This window comes from Hypanus sabinus, chromosome 1 (genome assembly GCF_030144855.1).
Source record: "Hypanus sabinus isolate sHypSab1 chromosome 1, sHypSab1.hap1, whole genome shotgun sequence".
NCBI lineage: Eukaryota > Metazoa > Chordata > Chondrichthyes > Myliobatiformes > Dasyatidae > Hypanus > Hypanus sabinus.
The window spans coordinates 164,629,635-164,647,057 of NC_082706.1; the positions used below are offsets into that span (position 1 = coordinate 164,629,635).

The window sequence follows — 17,423 nt, forward strand, 5'->3', positions numbered from 1 at the left end:
AGCGAATCTTCTCCTCCTGCGCATGCGCAGGACACATCTGCCAAAAACAAGCGACATGTTTGGTGTCAAATCTCGCCATAAAAGTGCGTGTTTGTGTAGTTACAGACTAGAAAAACTTAAAATGACAGACAGCTGTTAGCTTTCACACAGTAGAACTTAAAAGTAAAAAAAAATACTGGAGCGTACGGCGGCAACCGACAGGGAGTTCACGGACAGATTCAGCTGGCTGACGATGAACATTGAAAAACTGATCATATCTGTTAGTGAGTAACTTATTAGTGAGTAACTTACTGTAATAAAGCACCTTGTTAAATGTATAAAACATGTCTGCATCAGTGTTGTCTTGTATTTCCATACAATGTTACATTAGGCTGTTACACATCTATTGCCAGAGAAGTACTTGCATAAATAGGTAAACCAACTTCATACGAGCAAGGACAGAAAACAAGGCAAAATGAGTACACTATACTTATTTATTAAGTAAGTTGTGGGTCAAAGTATTTGGTGAGTACATTTCTAACTCTTCTGGCTTCAGTCTCTTTGCCGTCTGCTCTGAAGTTGTTATCAAGAAAACAATGAAATAGCGCGCTGCCGCCTGATAGCATTTTCAAAAGTCTCCGGTTACCCCGTCCACAATTATCTGCCCGAGTAGCGTTTTCAAAAATACCCACCCTGGAAAGTGTTTCTGAAAAGCTCTGGTTTGGGGGGACGAAAACGCTGTTTTAGTGTGGATGGAGGGTAAAAACGAAGAGAAAAAGCTTCGGTTACGGATTTATCTGGCGTAGTGCGGATGTAGCTTAAAGTTGGTGCAGGGTGAAAAGCTTGATTGCAAATGAGCTGGGTGAAAGGTCTCCCTGCTACTGAACCAACTTTGGATACAACATTCTGCAATCCCTTGGATCCTATGGACTTTGAATTTTCTCTACAACCTCTACAAAAGACCATGCTGAAATCAAACACACTATCTTCATCAACCCAGCATGCTCGCCCCCTCAGAAGACATAATCAGACCTGACCTTGGTGACTCCTTAAGGCTAATTAGTGACTTTCTAAATGACATACTATCCCTTGGAATCGACTCCAATAATTTCCCACTCCCAGTCCCCCAAGTGAACTGGTTGCATTGACTCAGTTTACTCTTTCCTCTTTTTAAACACGATCCACCTTTTTCATTTCCTCTTTTGCTTACGAACAAGTAATTTGTTGTTGTTGTCAATAAACCATTCCTTAATTATATTACTCTGACTTCGAAATCTTCCTGGAACTTGGTGAAGTCAAAGTGATACCACAAACCAGTAAACAAATTTATGCATGTCAGCTGAAGGAGATGATATTTTTATGTGAAATGTGTCTATTGAGGAAAGCATCAGAGCTTTCATAGACTGGCATTTCAGTTGCCATGGCATTGAGAGGGGCCTGTTGTTCATTACCCAACAAAGGGATATTCTTCATCACTGTTTTAATCTGCTCAGCTCTCCCCAAATTCAGACTGTTCCTGTGTCTGTATCGGCTGTAACCATGGATCCATTTTACTCTCCAGTCATCTCTGGCGTAGGACTCCTTTAACAGTTCTTTCAGTAGTTTTGTCAACACTGAGAAGTTGTTCTGAAATATAGAAATTAGATAATTTTTTTTTAAAAACAAAAGCCATAGCAAACTGAAAATGTAAGTTTCCTGATGGTAAGGAATTGTCATGGTGGGAAAGGTTTGGAGGAAAGTCTACGAGGGATGTCTGAGGCGAGAGTAGTGGGTGCATGGAAATTGCTGCCAGGAGTGGTGGTGAAACACAGACATCAGAAGCTCTTAGATAGTCATGGATGAGAGGGTGACGTGAGAGGGAAGGGTTCATTAATTTTGGAATAGGTCAATAAGTTGGCACAATATTGTGTGCTGAAGGGCCTTACTATACATGGACTTTTGACTACACTTATTGCTGCTTCAGTTAATCCACCAATGTAATCAAAGACCCCACCAACCTTGGGCATTCTCCCCTGTTCCTCCTTACATCAGGCAGATGATACAAAAGGCTGGTATCAACTAACACCTGGTTCAAGGACAGCTTCTATTCCACTGTTATAAGAATAGTTACCTCACACAATTAGATTGTTTCTTGACCTCATAGTCTACCTTGTTATGCCTTTCATCTTATTGTCTGCCTGCACTGCCCTTTCTTCGTAACAGTAGAACTTTATTCTCCATTCTACTATTGCTTTCTCTTATTCTACATCAAGGCACTGTTAAAGTGAAATAATCTGTATGGATGGCATGAAAGAAAGTTCTTCACTGTAATAAAACAATTTACAAATGTAATAATTGCTTACAATTTTAAATATATAATCGCAATGCATTTCAACCATAAAAATACAAATTGGACATAAAAACAGAAATAAAATACTTGTAATTTAACAACTTCCAATCTTTTGCATCAGGCAAGTAGTTTTTGTTAGTGTACTTCTTTTCCACATGTAAACCGATCCTTTCTACACTGTTGCCATTGGAACATTACCCAGGTGATCACTATTCACAGATAACCTTCCACTGTGAGGTTGAGCTGGTTATTTGACCACAAGAAACAAGGCTTGGCACCCCCCAAGGCAATAGGAACAATGACTGCCAGTTAGAAACTGGAAACCTGGCATATACTCATCCAATATTCTAATCACTTCTGTGTCATCTGAACAATTGACACTGACACTTCAATGATACTGCTGTCAAGATTATCCACACATAATTATTCATCAATTACTGATTGTACGTGCACTGAGTTTAATCAACAGATAACAGAAACAGCTGCATACCTGTTTGCTTGCACTTTCTAACATTTTTAACTTCATGTTAAATTTACAGTCTCTAATGGCCATGTTAATATCTTCCTCTTCTCTGTCCACTTCCATCTGAACACCAGCTCCCTCGTCATCTACCTCCATACTGTCATCAGCTTGAGGAAACGACAACCGCTCCTTGATCTTGTCAAGGAAGAAACAGCTGCAACATATAAAATGATCATTTATGGCACAAAATGAAAGGTGAGGTCATGCTAGTAGATATTTTTTACCACCCATGGCAATGTCAAGAATGCCAATTCAGATCAGATCGACTTTGGGTGAGAGGGGCTTGTCTGAGGTCAGGTTTTATTTGACTGGTCAGGCTGATTCTGAGAAGGCTATAACAGTGTATTTGCAGTTGTTTAATTTTCTGAAGTCTTTCTGTCAGTCCGCAGATAGGCCACACTTGTTCAATAATGCTAATGCAATTCAGGTCCTGGATGCCACCTGACTTAAGATTGGTAAACCCTCATCAGCATATTCTCTTTCTGACTCTATGGGCACCTTGGCACAGCTGGTTGATCTGATGCCTCACAGATTCAGTCCTCACCTCTGAAGCTGTCTGTGTGAAGATTTCACATTCTCCCAGTTACCATGCAGGTTTCCTCACAAATCTCAAAGATGTACTGGTTGGTTAGCTAATTAGCCACTGATAAATTTCCTCTATTGTGTAGGTTAGTAGGAGAAACGGGTTTGGGGGGTGGGGTGGGGTGGGGGAAAGAATTGATCAGAATGCAGCAGAATAAAATGGGATCACTGTGGCTCACTGGGTTGAAGGACTTTTCCTGACCTTGAATCTAAGAACCTGTACTAAGCAATAAATTTGAATAAATTAAACTTGCACTGAGCTTGTCAGGACCATGTCTTGTGGTCCTGGTGAGACCCAATGCAGATTAAAACACTGCATCAAGTGCCTTTGCTGAGTCCAATACAAAAAGCAGGATCTTGGCAATGGGTAGCCACCCATTTCAATTCAACTCATCCGGGCTCTAACAGAGATGATGGCAGAACAGCAGTGGCTGGAGTTTATGGGGGCAATTTGGAAGGTGTAGGATAGGTACATCCCAAAGATGAAGGAGTATTCTAAATGGAGGATGAGTAACGGAAGAAGACAGTATAAAAGTAAAATATGGAGCACATACAAAATAGCAAAAATTAGTGTAAAGCCAACAGAGGGCAACTAAAATAACCATAAGGAGAGAAAAGACAAAATATGAAAGTGAGCTAGCCAATAATATCAAAAAGGACATCTAAAGAGCAAAAAAGACATGTGAGTGGATATTGGACCACTTGAAAATAATGCTGGAGAGGAACCAGTGGGGGTAATGGGATGATGGATGAACTTAATAAGTGTTTTGTGTCAGTCTTCACTGTGAAAGACACCAGTATGCTGGAAACTTGAGACAGTCAGCAGGGAGAGGTGAGTGCAATTGCTGTAACTAGGGAGAAGGTGCTTGGGAAGATGAAAGGTCTAAAGGTAGATAAATCCACTGGGCAAGATGGTCTATACCCCAGCGTTTTGAAAGAGGTAGCTGAAGAGATTGTAGAGGCATTGGTAATGATCTTTCAAGAATTACCAGATTCTGGAATGGTTCTGGAAGACTGGAAAATTGCAAATGTCATTCCATTCTTTAAGAAGGGAGAGAGGCAGAAGAAAGGAAATTATAGGTCAGTTAGCCTGACTTCAGCGGTTGGGAAGATTTTGGAGTCTATTATTAAGGATGATGTTTTGAAGTACTTAGCACATGATAAAGTAGGGCAAAGTCAGTACGGTTTCCTTAAGAGGAAATCTTGTCTGACAAATCTGTTAGAATTCTTTGAGGAAATAATGGGCAGGATAGACAAAGTAGAGTCAGTGGACGTTGTTTATTCGGATTTTCAGAAGGCTTTTACAAGGTGCTATACATGCTTAACAAGATAAGAGCCCATAGTATTACTGGAAAGACACCATCATGAAGAGAATATTGGTTGACTGGCAGGAGGCAAAGAGAGGGAATAAAGGGGACCTATTTTGATTGGCTGCTGGTGAAAAGTGTTCTACAGGGGCTCGGTATTGGGACTGCTTCTTTTCACATTATATGCCAACGATTTGGGTAACAGAATCAATGGCTTGATGGCCAAGTTTGCAGATGACATGAAGCTATGTGGAGGGGCAGGTAGCATGAGGAAGCTGGGAGTCTGCAGAAGGACTCAGATAGATTGGGAAAAATGACAAAGTAGTGGCAGATACAGTGGCATGCAAAGATTTAGGCACCCCGGTCAAAATTTCTGTTACTGTGAGTAGCTAAACGAGTAAAAGGTGAACTGATTTCCAAAAGGCATAAAGTTAAAGATGACACATTTCTTTAATATTTGAAGCAAGATTACTTTTTTTATTTCCATATTTTACTGTTTCAAAATAACAAAAAAGGAAAAGGGCCCGAAGCAAAAGTTTGGGCACCCTGCATGCCAGTACTTAGTAACACCCCCTTTGGCAAGAATCACAGCTTGTAAATGCTTTTTGTAGCCAGCTAAGAGTCTTTCTTGTTTGGGGGATTTACGTCCATTCTTCCTTGCAAAAGGCTTCTAGTTCTGTGAGATTCTTGGGCCATCTTGCATGCACTGATCTTTTAAGGCCTATCCACAGATTCTCGATCATGTTTAGGTTGGGAGACTGTGAGGGCCATGGCAAAACCTTCAGCTTGTGCCTCCTGAGATATCCATTGTGGATTTTGAGGTGTGTTTAGTATCATTAACCTGTTGTAGAAGCCATCCTCTTTCAATCTTCAGCTTTTTTTTAAACAGACGGTGTGATGTTTGCTTCCAGAATTTGTTGGTATTTAATTGAATTCATTCTTCCCTCTACCAGTGAAATGTTTTCCATGCCACTGGCTGCAACACAAGCCCAAAGCATGATCGATTCACCCCCGTGCTTAACAGTTGGAGGGGTGTTCTTTTCATGAAACTCTGCATCCTTTTTTTCTCCAAACGTACCTTTGCTCAATGCAGCCAAGAAGTTCTATCTTAACTTCATCAGTCTACAGGACTTGTTTCCAAAATGCATCAGGCTTGTTTAGATGTTCATTTGAACTTTTTGGCCACAATGAGGAAAGGTAGCAACAAAAAAAAAGGAGCGACCAGAAAGAACACATCATAAGTGTGAATTAGAGTCCGCAATCCTCAAACCGTGATTAACCCTTGCTCCTACAGCATCAAGGGAGAGGGAGAAATTCAAACTCTGTTTCTAGTTCCACGGGTGCTACCTGACCTGCTTAGTGTTTGTAGCATCTGCAGTTTTTAGTTTAAATTCTGCATCTGTTGGTGCTTTATCTGATAGTTCAGGGGTGGGATTTCTGAAATGGTTTTCATCAAAGCAGCTATACAAAATTGTACTAATCAGATTAAATATTAGTTATGCCAATCACCATGATAGGAAGAGTGCCTTGGACCTCATGGTGAGCTCCTGAGGATAGTGATGGCAGCACTAACAAGAGAACACAGAAGGAATGGCAGCTGATATTAAGGAGGCCAAATTTTACTTCATTCAAGGTAGCTGACATTGTTCTCCTTTGAGAGAACCAGGCCACCAATCTTGTTTCCAGTGCAGAATCATTGGTAAGAAAAGAACAGCATTATGTTCTCTATTGAATGGTTGTTTTGGAAAATAATGCCATAGAATACAGTGATAACTGTAACTGGGACACTAAAGGTTCACAGTAAAAGCTGAGGAGAAAATAATTTACTGACAAGGAGTGATCACATATGCAAAACATAACATAGAATAACCCTGTAATTTTCCTTTGAAATCTATTTAGGTGATGAAAAATATAAAGACAATTGTAGTCCAGTAACCTTTTAAGTTCAGTAAAAACAAAATTTTCAGCATAGCAACAAGGCAATTTGCTCAACAGATCAATATCGATCCATCTTACCCCAATCTTACCCCACCCTGTTAGCATATTCTTCTATTCTCTTCTCTCTCCTTACTTAACTATTTTGTTAAATGTTTAATGTCAGTTAACTGAATCATTCCCAAGTTTGCTGGCTGGTAGGTGAGCAACATACCAGAAATATATGATCTTTAATGTGTGGATGATGTGCCAATCGTCCATTTCCAATATGAAAGGAACATCCCTTCTCACTTCCTTGAACATTTTTCAATTTACTTCACACATCAGCTTAGCTACAGTATATAAAATTAACACTGTTTAACATCTATTTCACAGGAACTGTTATTATCACTCATTGCTGATAAAGTGGAAATAACTATTCCAAGACCATACCGATTAGTGATTATGTCATCCCAGATGCTCATGGGATCCATCTTTGGTTCTGGGTATCGACCTGTCCAAGTTCTCATCAACTTTCGGAGAGGTTTTTCAGAGGTTAAATTGTCTGCAAAAAATGTAATGCTTACTCCATAAAAATGGACTCATAAACTAGATTGAAACATTAAGGTATAACTAATGAAATAGATTAACATAATATCCCATAACATCAAAGCTAATAGCTGGTCAAAGTTCAGATGCTTGCTAAGGTTCAAGTTTGTCCTACAACCAAAGGCAACACGTTACTCCAGACCGCAGGGCACCCACAAAACGTCAATGACGCACAGCACAGAAAACAAAGTATTACCACAAATAAATAAGTTAATTAAATATAATTTAAAGTGCATATAGAGTGCAGCACAGGTAAACAGTAAACAGCTCGCAGACCTAATGATGAGATCTCAATGCTGGCAGAGTTATTCATTAGCCTGAAGGAAGGAGCTATTACCCAGCCTGGCAGTCCTAGTTTTGATGCTCTTGCACCTTCTCCCCAGGTTTACTACATGCATAATGGTTGGCAACAGGACTTCCTTCACTATTTTATACCTTAGCTTGCAGGGAATGTAAAGGCACCATTACCAGAGGTGGAGAAAGGAATGAGAACTGTCAGTCAGGCATGAAAAGGAGAGAAGAGTATTTCATAGAAACATAGAAAATAGGTGCAGGGGTAGGCCATTCAGCCCTTTGAGCCTGCACCACCATTCAGTATGATCATGGCTGATCATCCAACTCAAAACCCTGTACCTGCTTTCTCTCCATACCCCCTGATCCCTTTAGCCACAAGGGCCATATCTAACTTCCTCTTAAATATAGCCAATGAACCGGCCTCAACTGTTCCCTGTGGCAGAGAATTCCACAGATTCACCACTCTCTGTGTGAAGAAGTTTTTCCTTATCTTGGTCCTAAAAGGCTTCCCCTTTATCCTTAAACTGTGACCCCTTGTTCTGAACTTCCCCAACATCGGAAACAATCTTCCTGCATCTAGCCTGTCCAATCCCTTTAGAATTTTATACGTTTCAATAAGATCCCCCCTCAATCTTCTAAATTTCAGCGGGTAATAGGTAGGCTAAAGGTTTATTACTGGGTTTTTAACGATGGAAACGACTTGAGATTGGCAGATCACCTTAGCTGAGGGGAAGTACAGCTGCCCCAAGCAACCATGTCAAACAATGTACTGTGGAGGAGGCCAAGGGAAAGGCATCAGAATTATGGAGCACTCTTGTTGACAGAAGATGGACAAAGAGTAATCCTAGAAACAAAATTATAATCTTAATACTACCTTCCTCAGTTTCCCTTCTTATTGCCAGTTATTTATCAGTAACATTTTTAATTGGAAGTGTCCATAAAGCTTTGGCATGCTTCCTCATAGTTCAGTCATATTGAGTGTAATCTCTACTTTCAGTGAAGTGTTTCTTTCAGTTTTTTGAAGTGTAATATACTAATTGCTCAGATTTCCCCAATTACACAGAAAAAGTCTACATAGTTCCTCTGTTCATAGCAAACACAGGCTAAGCAAAGGGAAAACACTTTGTTCTCCAAGGCCACAAACTGATCTTTGGTAGTAACATTCCAAACTAATCTCAAGGTTATCTGATCCAGATTAAAAGACAATCTCTGACATAAATGCATGCCATTATTCATCCTGCAATGAGATAAGACATGAATGTTTGTGGTATGTTGGTCACAAGACCTTGGTTTTGTACTTAAAGGGGAAAAGGCTCCAGGAAATAATTTAATTTTAGTTTGAGCATGGTGTGACGATACAGTTCAATGTAATTCAAGTTGCCTTGCATGTTGAGATAAAAGAATTTTTTTAAGAAGGCCAGCAGAGTCACAGAAACAGGCCCTTCAGCCAAGCAGATCTGTGATGACCATCAATAACCCATTTACACTAATCTGACATTAATCCCATTCTTCCAGACATAATCCTAACATATTGCTGCAGCTATAAAGAAGGCAAAGTAGTGACTATATTTCATTCAGAGTTTGAGGAGATTTGATCTATAACCTAAAACACTTGAAAACTTCTGCAGCTGTACCACAGAGGGCATTCTGAATGGCTACATCTCTGTCTAGTACGGGGGGGGGGGGAATGGGGGCTACTGCACAGGATTGAGTAAGCTGCAGAGAATTGTATAATTAGCCAGCTCCGCCATAGGCACCAGCTTTCACAGTATCCAGGTCATCTTCAAGGACCAGTACCTCAGAAAGTTAGCGTCTAAAAGGACCCCCACCAACCATGATATGCCCTTTTCTCATTGCTACCATCAGGAAGGAGGTACAGAAGCCTAAAGGCACATATTCAGCAATTCAGGGACAGCTTCTTCCCCTTTGCTGTCCGATTTCTAAATGGACATTGAACCAATGAACACTACCTCACAACTTTCTTTTTAAATTTCTGTTTTTGGACTACTTATTTTAATTTACGTTTAAAATACATATATAATGACTGAAATTCAGCTTTTTAATATATTATTATGTATTGCATTACTGCTGCTACAAAGTTAACAAGCTTCATGACATAAGCCGGTGATATTAAACCTGACTCTGATTCTCTTTTCCCTCACATTCTCATCAATTTTCTAAGATGGTGCTAATAAGCAGTGATGGGAATCATCAAATATTCCCATCTGGAACTACTACAGCTGAAATCTACAGTCACAGCCATGTGTATTTCAGCAAGCAACATGGTTTTAAAACCATAAGACATAGAAGCAGAATTAGGCCATTTGGCCCTTCAAGTCTGCTGTGCCATTTCATCATGGCTGATTCATTTTCCCTCTCAGCCACAATCTTCTGCTTTCTCCCCTTATTCTTTCATGTTCTGACCAATCAGGAATCTAGCAATGTCTGTGTACCATATTGCTTACTGTGTAATATGGGACTATTTTATGTTGTAGTAACATGTTATTGAGCATGCACAATCTGTATATATGCATTCAGTTCGGGTTCTGTAAGTAAAACCCTGTTAACTTAGCTCCAGTCTCTAGTGTTTTTATTTATAGTTTTGTTGTGTAACCAGTCACATACACAACAATCTGCCTTACATATACATACAGACCTGGCCTCCACATCTGCCTGTGGCAATGAATTCCAGATTCACCACTCTCTGGCTAAAGAATTTCCTCCTCGTCTCCATTCTAAAAGGACACCCCTCTATTCTAAGGCTGCGTCCTCTGGTCTTAGACTCTCCCACTGTAGGAAATATGCTCTTCTCATCCACTCGATCAAGGCCTTTCACCATTCAATAGATTTCAGTGAGGTCACGTCACAGGAGAGTCAGGAGTGGGGATCTGAGGCCTCTGAGCTTCAATCGTACCTGTAGAGTGGCATGCCTTCCCTGCTTCCATTTTCTTAAATGGGAACTGCACACACGACCTGAGTCGGCTGTCCAGTGTCCGTCGATTTTGAGGATCATTTAAAAATTCTAATGGCAGAAATGGCCTAATTTTGCTCTTTTATTTTAAGGTAATGTATAGTTTTTTTATTATGTATTACAATGTACTGCTGCCACAAAGCAACATATTTCACAACATTGCCAGTGAAATTAAACCTGATTCTGATTCAGTTCCTTCCAGATACTACCACTCAACTACACACTTGGGGAAAGTTACAGTGACCAACTGACCATCCTTGGAATGAGGCAGGGAACAGAATACCTGGAAGAACCCCACGTTGTTACAGGGAAAATGTGCAAACTCTACGTGGACAGCAGCCATGGTCAGGATTTGGTTTGGGTCTCTGGTGCTATAAGAAAGCTAATACTGTGATACATCAGCCTACAGTCATTAATTTAGCAATGAGTAGATTCTTACATTCTTCAGTGATGAATTGAAGAAATTCCTGAAGCTCTGTCAGGGCTTGAAGAGACTGCAACTTGGTGAGTCGACTTTTATGCAGCAAGGCGTCAATACTGGAGTAATTCTAACAAAAAGAAAACATTAGACATTTTTCTCAAAATATATAATGATGTCAAAAATGTGTTATTCTCCAAATGAGTAACTAAAAATCTGACTGCTGATTCAGCAGTTATGAAGATGAGCAAAGGTAACTTTAAATATTTGATGTTTCATTAAGATTTCACCCCACCACTCCTCATTCTTCTAAACTCCAGTGAGTACAGGCCCAGAGCCATCAAATGCTCCTTTCAGATTAATCCTTTCATTCTTTTGAAACTCCTCCAGACCCGCTCCAAAGCCTGCAGATCCCTTCTTAGATAAGGGCCCAAAATTGCTTACAATAATCCAAAATAGTCTGGCTGTTTATTGTCATTCCTCAGTACGTGTCAAAGAGAACAGAATGACTGTTACTCTGGATCTTATGTAACGTATTAAAAAAAAACAATAAGCATGAAGAACACAATAAAAGAGAAAAAAACACAATAAAATAAATGCAGTCCGATAAAACACAATGCAGGAATATCTGTACAAAAAGTGACTCTGACGGGAAATGATAAGGTGACAGAATGACTCTTAGTGAGAGGAGCTAGGTAGCAGGACACATGACAACACCGTAGGACAGTGACTGTGTCAGTGTCGGTCTGAGGTGTGGAGTGTAAATGTAAAGTGGCAGTGTGTGGGGTGATGAAGGGTGCTGAGGGACTGTGGGGAGGTGTGGCCGATGACATAGATACTGTAGATGGACGATAGTTCCCTGAGCAGACGGTCCCGACCCTCTGGAAGACTGCCTCATCACCAGATCTCACCAATAAGCTGGCAGTGAGAGGGGCCCTCCCAGGCAGGGCCTTCATGCATGACCAGAACAGCACCCTAAACCATGCTCTGCTCCCAAGAGGACTGTAGTTGGGATGAGACGGCTCCTCGCCTCTGCAGGACTGTGGTTTGCAAAGAGGGATTGGAGAAAGATGCTAGAGCCTGTGTCATGGTTCCTCAACCCTTTGATCTGCCAGCACTTTGAGATGTCTATGGAAGAATGCTGCCAACTGGCACATTCCAAGCAGCAGGAGTACGTGCTGAGGGACGCACTGAAGCTTGGTGAAGCCACTGCAAGGACCCAGTGGGGAAGTATAGGGAGGGGCCGCATTGGGGAAGGAAGCCCTTCAATTACTGAAGTAGTGTACCACGCTATGAGGCCTTATGAGCGGCAATGGCGCTACTGGTTTTAAGAAATATAATTGAACATGCATCATCTATGAAAAGACAAATTGCATGGTTTATTCTGGTAAATTATTTTTTAAGAATAAGTTCTATTTTGGTTAAAAATCTCCATTAAAATGATTTTAAAAATAAACATTTATTTTTGGAGAAGCTTTTTTCCTTAGTTAACTTAGGAACTTTTTTTTCTGTAGTTCACTAAATCAAGTATACCAAATTTCACAATTTCAAGCTATGTGCAGTTCTCTCAAAATCTTTAGCACCATTAAATTAACCTACATTTTCTCTCTTTAATATACACCTTATCCCCAACTAACAGGATTGTATAATTTGTCATAAAGGCACAGACAAAAAACACTCTTGCGTTGCTTATCCTTCAACTGTCCCTGCACCCAAAAGTAGTCACCCATGACTTAGCAGAGTCATACAAACAGCTGTGTCCAAGGGACAACACTATGGGAAGAAATGCATTGTGGTCAGGCTCACTGAGGCTATATGTCTGTGTGTTATCTCTCGTTTCACTAAAGAAAAATCTACTTTAGTCCATTAGAAATCTGGTCAACATACAGCTCACTAGGTGGCTACACAAGACTTCTTATTTGGCTTCAACCGCATGCAGTAAATAATGCATCCAAACCCATCAGGCCAGATTAAAATCATATTACATAATAGATGCATCCAATACTTACTAACCTGCATAAATATTTCCATACTATTATTGGCATAGTATTTGGCTCGGTCAAAGTCATCCTGCAGGATATATAGGAGGCTCAGCTCCTGGCTATAGTGAGTCTCAATTATGGTCCTCCTCTGATCCACCTTCATTGCATTGTCAATAAATGTCAGCAAAGATTGGTCTGCTTCACCTAACTGTAACAATTTTACTTTACTACGCATCATGTATGGCAAGTAAGCCTCCTGAGAAAGAGAAAAAAAGAAATTGGATCTCAGAATGCTTTATGCATTTACAAGAATGTCATTTACATATATTACATTTACAATAACAATATTTGAATATCTTTGAATAATCACTTTTTTTAAAAAAAAGTGAGATTTTCAATCTTTCTAGTTACCTCCATTTCATTTTGCCCTACAAGAAGCCACCAGAGGTATGAAAGTGGTTAAAATGCAAAATACTCAAGATGCAGAATCTGAAATAATAATGGATTGCTGGAAATACTCAGTGAGAGATAAACAAATTTAACTTTTATGTTAACAGCCTTTTATCAACACCACAGTGTGAATAGTTCAAGATTCTCTTCACAACTACAATAAAGCAGCTCAGCTATTTAAGGTTTTGTATGCAAATATTTCCTTTCAATGTTGATTTTATTTAGCGCTCTCTCTGCGAACTTGAACACTCATTACCAGGACTCAGCTTCAAGTGATGCATTTCCAAAGACTGAAGAAAATCTCACAACTTTAAACAACCTTCATTTGTCTAGGCATATTGCAACATTTCAGAAGCACTTCAGTAAAACCGTGGAAAAAGCAGCAAATACAATTGCAATTTTCAAAGCGATGTTGACAATATGGAGGGGAGGGGGGAAATTCATCTTTATCCCATAATGCTTATAAGATGGGGAAATTCAAAGTCTTATGTTAGCATCAGTAAATTATATATTTGCTCCCAAAATATATCAGCACCATCTAATGGCATAAAATGCAACTTTAAAGCATTAAATCAGCAAATACCATTGGGAATTTTGGCATAACATTGACACATACATCTGTCCCCGAAGTGAAATCTGGTGGGAAAAAGCTAACAAACTTGACGCCACATTCTAAAGTTAAATATACAACTACTCGAGCATTAACAACACTGTTCCCACTGTGCATTCTTTTAAATGCTGATAGTACTAATTAATGAGAGCTCAAAACTTTTACTAATTTTTGCTTGTTACAATCAACTTTTTAATCCATGATAGGTAATCAAGGGCTAATTAAATGCCTGCTTTTTCCACAGAAAGAAATGGACACATTGGAGATCAACATGAAACCACTGATTATGCTAAGCTTTAGAATGAAGCCAAGCTTGAACATTGTGTGATATTCCAATTGGCAACTAATTCAGTAATTTGGCCCAATGGACCTTCGGAAAGGACTGATTTATGCTGCCCAGCCAGATTGAATAAAACATTCATTATTCAGTAACAGACTTGCTAACTTTTATTAATAGAGGCAATGCAGAATGCATTTTAAAATAAACAAAATTTAGAGTGTTCTGAAAACATAGCCATAATAGTCCATCTATTGCTTCAAACACTCTACCATTCAGCACTTAAAAACAGATATCTAGAAATGATAGAACTGACAACGTGTGGGTCAGTGTTGCCTCATTTTGTAGCTGTAACTCTATTACTCTCTGATTTTTGGTTCAGTAATCCATTCAGTAAAATCTTAAACTGAAATGAATACAGCAAATGTTCTAATGTTAAGTATTTTCAGATGAAAGAACTGATTGTGGACTTCAGGAAGGGTAAGACGAAGGAGCACATACCAATCCTCAGAGGATCAGAAGTGGAGAGAGGGAGCAGCTTCAAGTTCCTGGGTGTCAAGACCTCTGAAGATCTAATTTGGTCCCAACATATCGATGTAGTTTTAAACAAGGCAAGACAGCAGCTATACTTTATTAGGAGCTTGAAGAGATTTGGCATGTCAACGAATACACTTAAAAACTTCTATAGTTGTACCAGGCTGCATCACTGTCTGGTATGGAGGGGCTTCTACACAGGACAGAAAGAAGCTGCAGAAGGTTGTAAATCTCGTCAGTTCCATCTGGGTACTGGCCTACAAAGTACCCAGGACATCTTTAGGGAGCGGTGTCTCAGAAAGGCAGTGTTCATTATTAAGGACCTCCAGCACCCAGGACATGCCCTTTTCTCACAGTTACCATCAGGTAGGAGGTACAGAAGCCTGAAGGCACACACTCAGTGATTCAGGAACAGCTTCTTCCCCTCTGCCATTCAATTCCTAAATGGGCATTGAATCTTTGGACACTACCTCACTTTTTAAAAAATATACAGTATTGCTGTTTTTGCACATTTTAAAAAATCTATACAATATACATAATTGATTTACTTGTTTGTTATTATTTTTATTTTATTATTTTTTTCTCTGCTAGACTATGTATTGCATACTGCTGCTCCTAAGTTAACACATTTCACATTACATGGCAGTGATAATAAACCTGATTCTGATTCTTCTGCTAAAAGTATTTTTTTCAAAAAAGGTAAGACTGTAATTACTAAAGAACCCGTTGGATTTCACCCAATATTTATATCACTTGTGCGCTGTCTGCATCCCCCAGGCAGTCTTTTGAATGCTGACAGCATTAGTTAATTAAAGCTTAAAAGTTATACCGATTTCTGCATTTACATTTAACTTGTTATTTGTAGCAGTTAATTGGAGGCTAATTGAATACCTGTTCGAACTGCAGATAGGAACAGGTGCCTGTGAAATCATCAGGAGACAACTAAACATGCTCAACTTCAGCACAAAGGTAAGCTCAAGTGGTGAGTGACAGCCAACTAATTCAACCTTATGGGCTGGATTCAAGAGTGTTAACATAATAAATAGAAGGAAAACACCTGGTTGCACACCTGATAGAAAGGATTAGTCCATATCTTCTCTAAATCTGCAGGTGTTGTGTCACTGATATTGACAATGGAACGATATTCTAATGGTCTCCATTCCGTCAACTGGTTGTAACACTCCAGAGCCGCAATATCCCAGAAGTCTTCCTCTGCATTTGTCGGTTCCCCATCCTTCCATTCTTCTGAATTCAGTGCCTGCAAGAACAGATCCACAGTTCTATAATGGGAGCTTAAAGACATCACAGATTGAAATACAAAATGCTACCATTGCTAGTTAGTGCTGGCCTGTGTAAGCAAACCAAGAAATTAACCATGAGGGACAATGGAACAATTTGGACCTGGCTATAAGCAGAGCAGAAATGGATTCTCAGATTTTCTAATATGAGGTGTTCAGGAAAGAAAGGGGAAGAAAGAAGAAGAACTGGCTGTGTTGTAGATACGGTATTTTATCTACAATATTGCTGTATTGTAGATATTTTGGTAGCAACAATGGCAAATTCTATGCATCTGTAGTTAAAGAACCAGTGGTGGGTACTCTAAGGGCTGCTTACAACTAAGAAGATTATCATAAAGCAAATCTGCAGCGCAGTTAGATCAAAGGTAGAAAGACGAAGTTTGTACATGATGGAGAACTCCAACTATGGATTTCATTGGCAATAATCAAACAGGTCATGAAGATAGCAGTTTCTGAAGTCTGCTCAGGATCTGTATATTTCCGGCTGAAGGAAGGAAATGGCATTGCTCAACATGAGCCAAGGTCAAGAAGAGCAAGTGAGAGAACATCCAGAAATCATCTACATGTCAGTGAAATATTTACATTTGCTGACAAATTTTTCCTCATGACGTCTCTAAGCTTCTCCTATTTTGTTTTTCACTTCCCTGAACTTTCAATAATTAACCTGGTTCTCGCGCCGGGCATCTGTTGTGAGCTCTTGTGTCAGTGTTACCTTACCTTCTATTATTCCATTTTACAAGAAACACTGGTTCTAATTTTCCCACCCTTCTTTATCACAGAATATAACTACACTGAAACAAAATATATTCACCCTGACATTATGACCCTAAAGCACCGGTTTATCATAAGAATGAAGATTATGAAAGACCAAAGGTATGCGTAAACTGGAGGCGGTTCAATTTCAATGGATGAGAACGGATCTAGCTCTGGAAAATTAAACAAAGTTTGGCAAAGTTGTACTTGAGCAGTAGCAGATCTTTAAGGCTGTGTGGTTTCAACTGCATTGTTGATACATTCTCATGATAGAAAAGGTGAGTAAATTAAACTCAGAGCTCTCTGGTTAAAGACAAAAAAGTGGAAAATACAGCAGAAAGACTTGACAAATGTCATGTTGTTAGCACAGCTGAGAAACAGACTAATTACAGAATGTTCAGAGGAGTAGTGAAAAAAGACATGAGAGGCAAAAAGAAAGCATGCAAAAAGCCTGGCAGCAAACTTACACTAAAAGGGAATCCAAAGCTTGTTTTTATAGGCATGTAGACGTCAAATGGATTGGAAAGAGAGAGTCAACCTTTTTCAGAAAAGGAAAAAGAGAGAAAGTGCATGGTTGACTAAGTGTTTCTTAC

General features: G+C 39.5%; 1 protein-coding gene across 1 annotated transcript in view; it reads right to left on the reverse strand.

The window, feature by feature from the left end:
- prkdc (protein kinase, DNA-activated, catalytic subunit) overlaps positions 1-17,423 on the reverse strand; it is a 235,195-nt gene that overhangs the window by 36,715 nt on the left and 181,057 nt on the right. Inside the window, exons 65-70 of the mRNA XM_059980547.1 lie at positions 15,849-16,037; positions 12,940-13,164; positions 10,948-11,056; positions 7,088-7,199; positions 2,799-2,985; positions 1,431-1,605 (exon numbers count right to left, since the gene is read on the reverse strand). Of these exons, the coding sequence (XP_059836530.1) occupies positions 1,431-1,605; positions 2,799-2,985; positions 7,088-7,199; positions 10,948-11,056; positions 12,940-13,164; positions 15,849-16,037 (997 nt within the window). The remainder of the gene's footprint in view (positions 1-1,430; positions 1,606-2,798; positions 2,986-7,087; positions 7,200-10,947; positions 11,057-12,939; positions 13,165-15,848; positions 16,038-17,423) is intronic.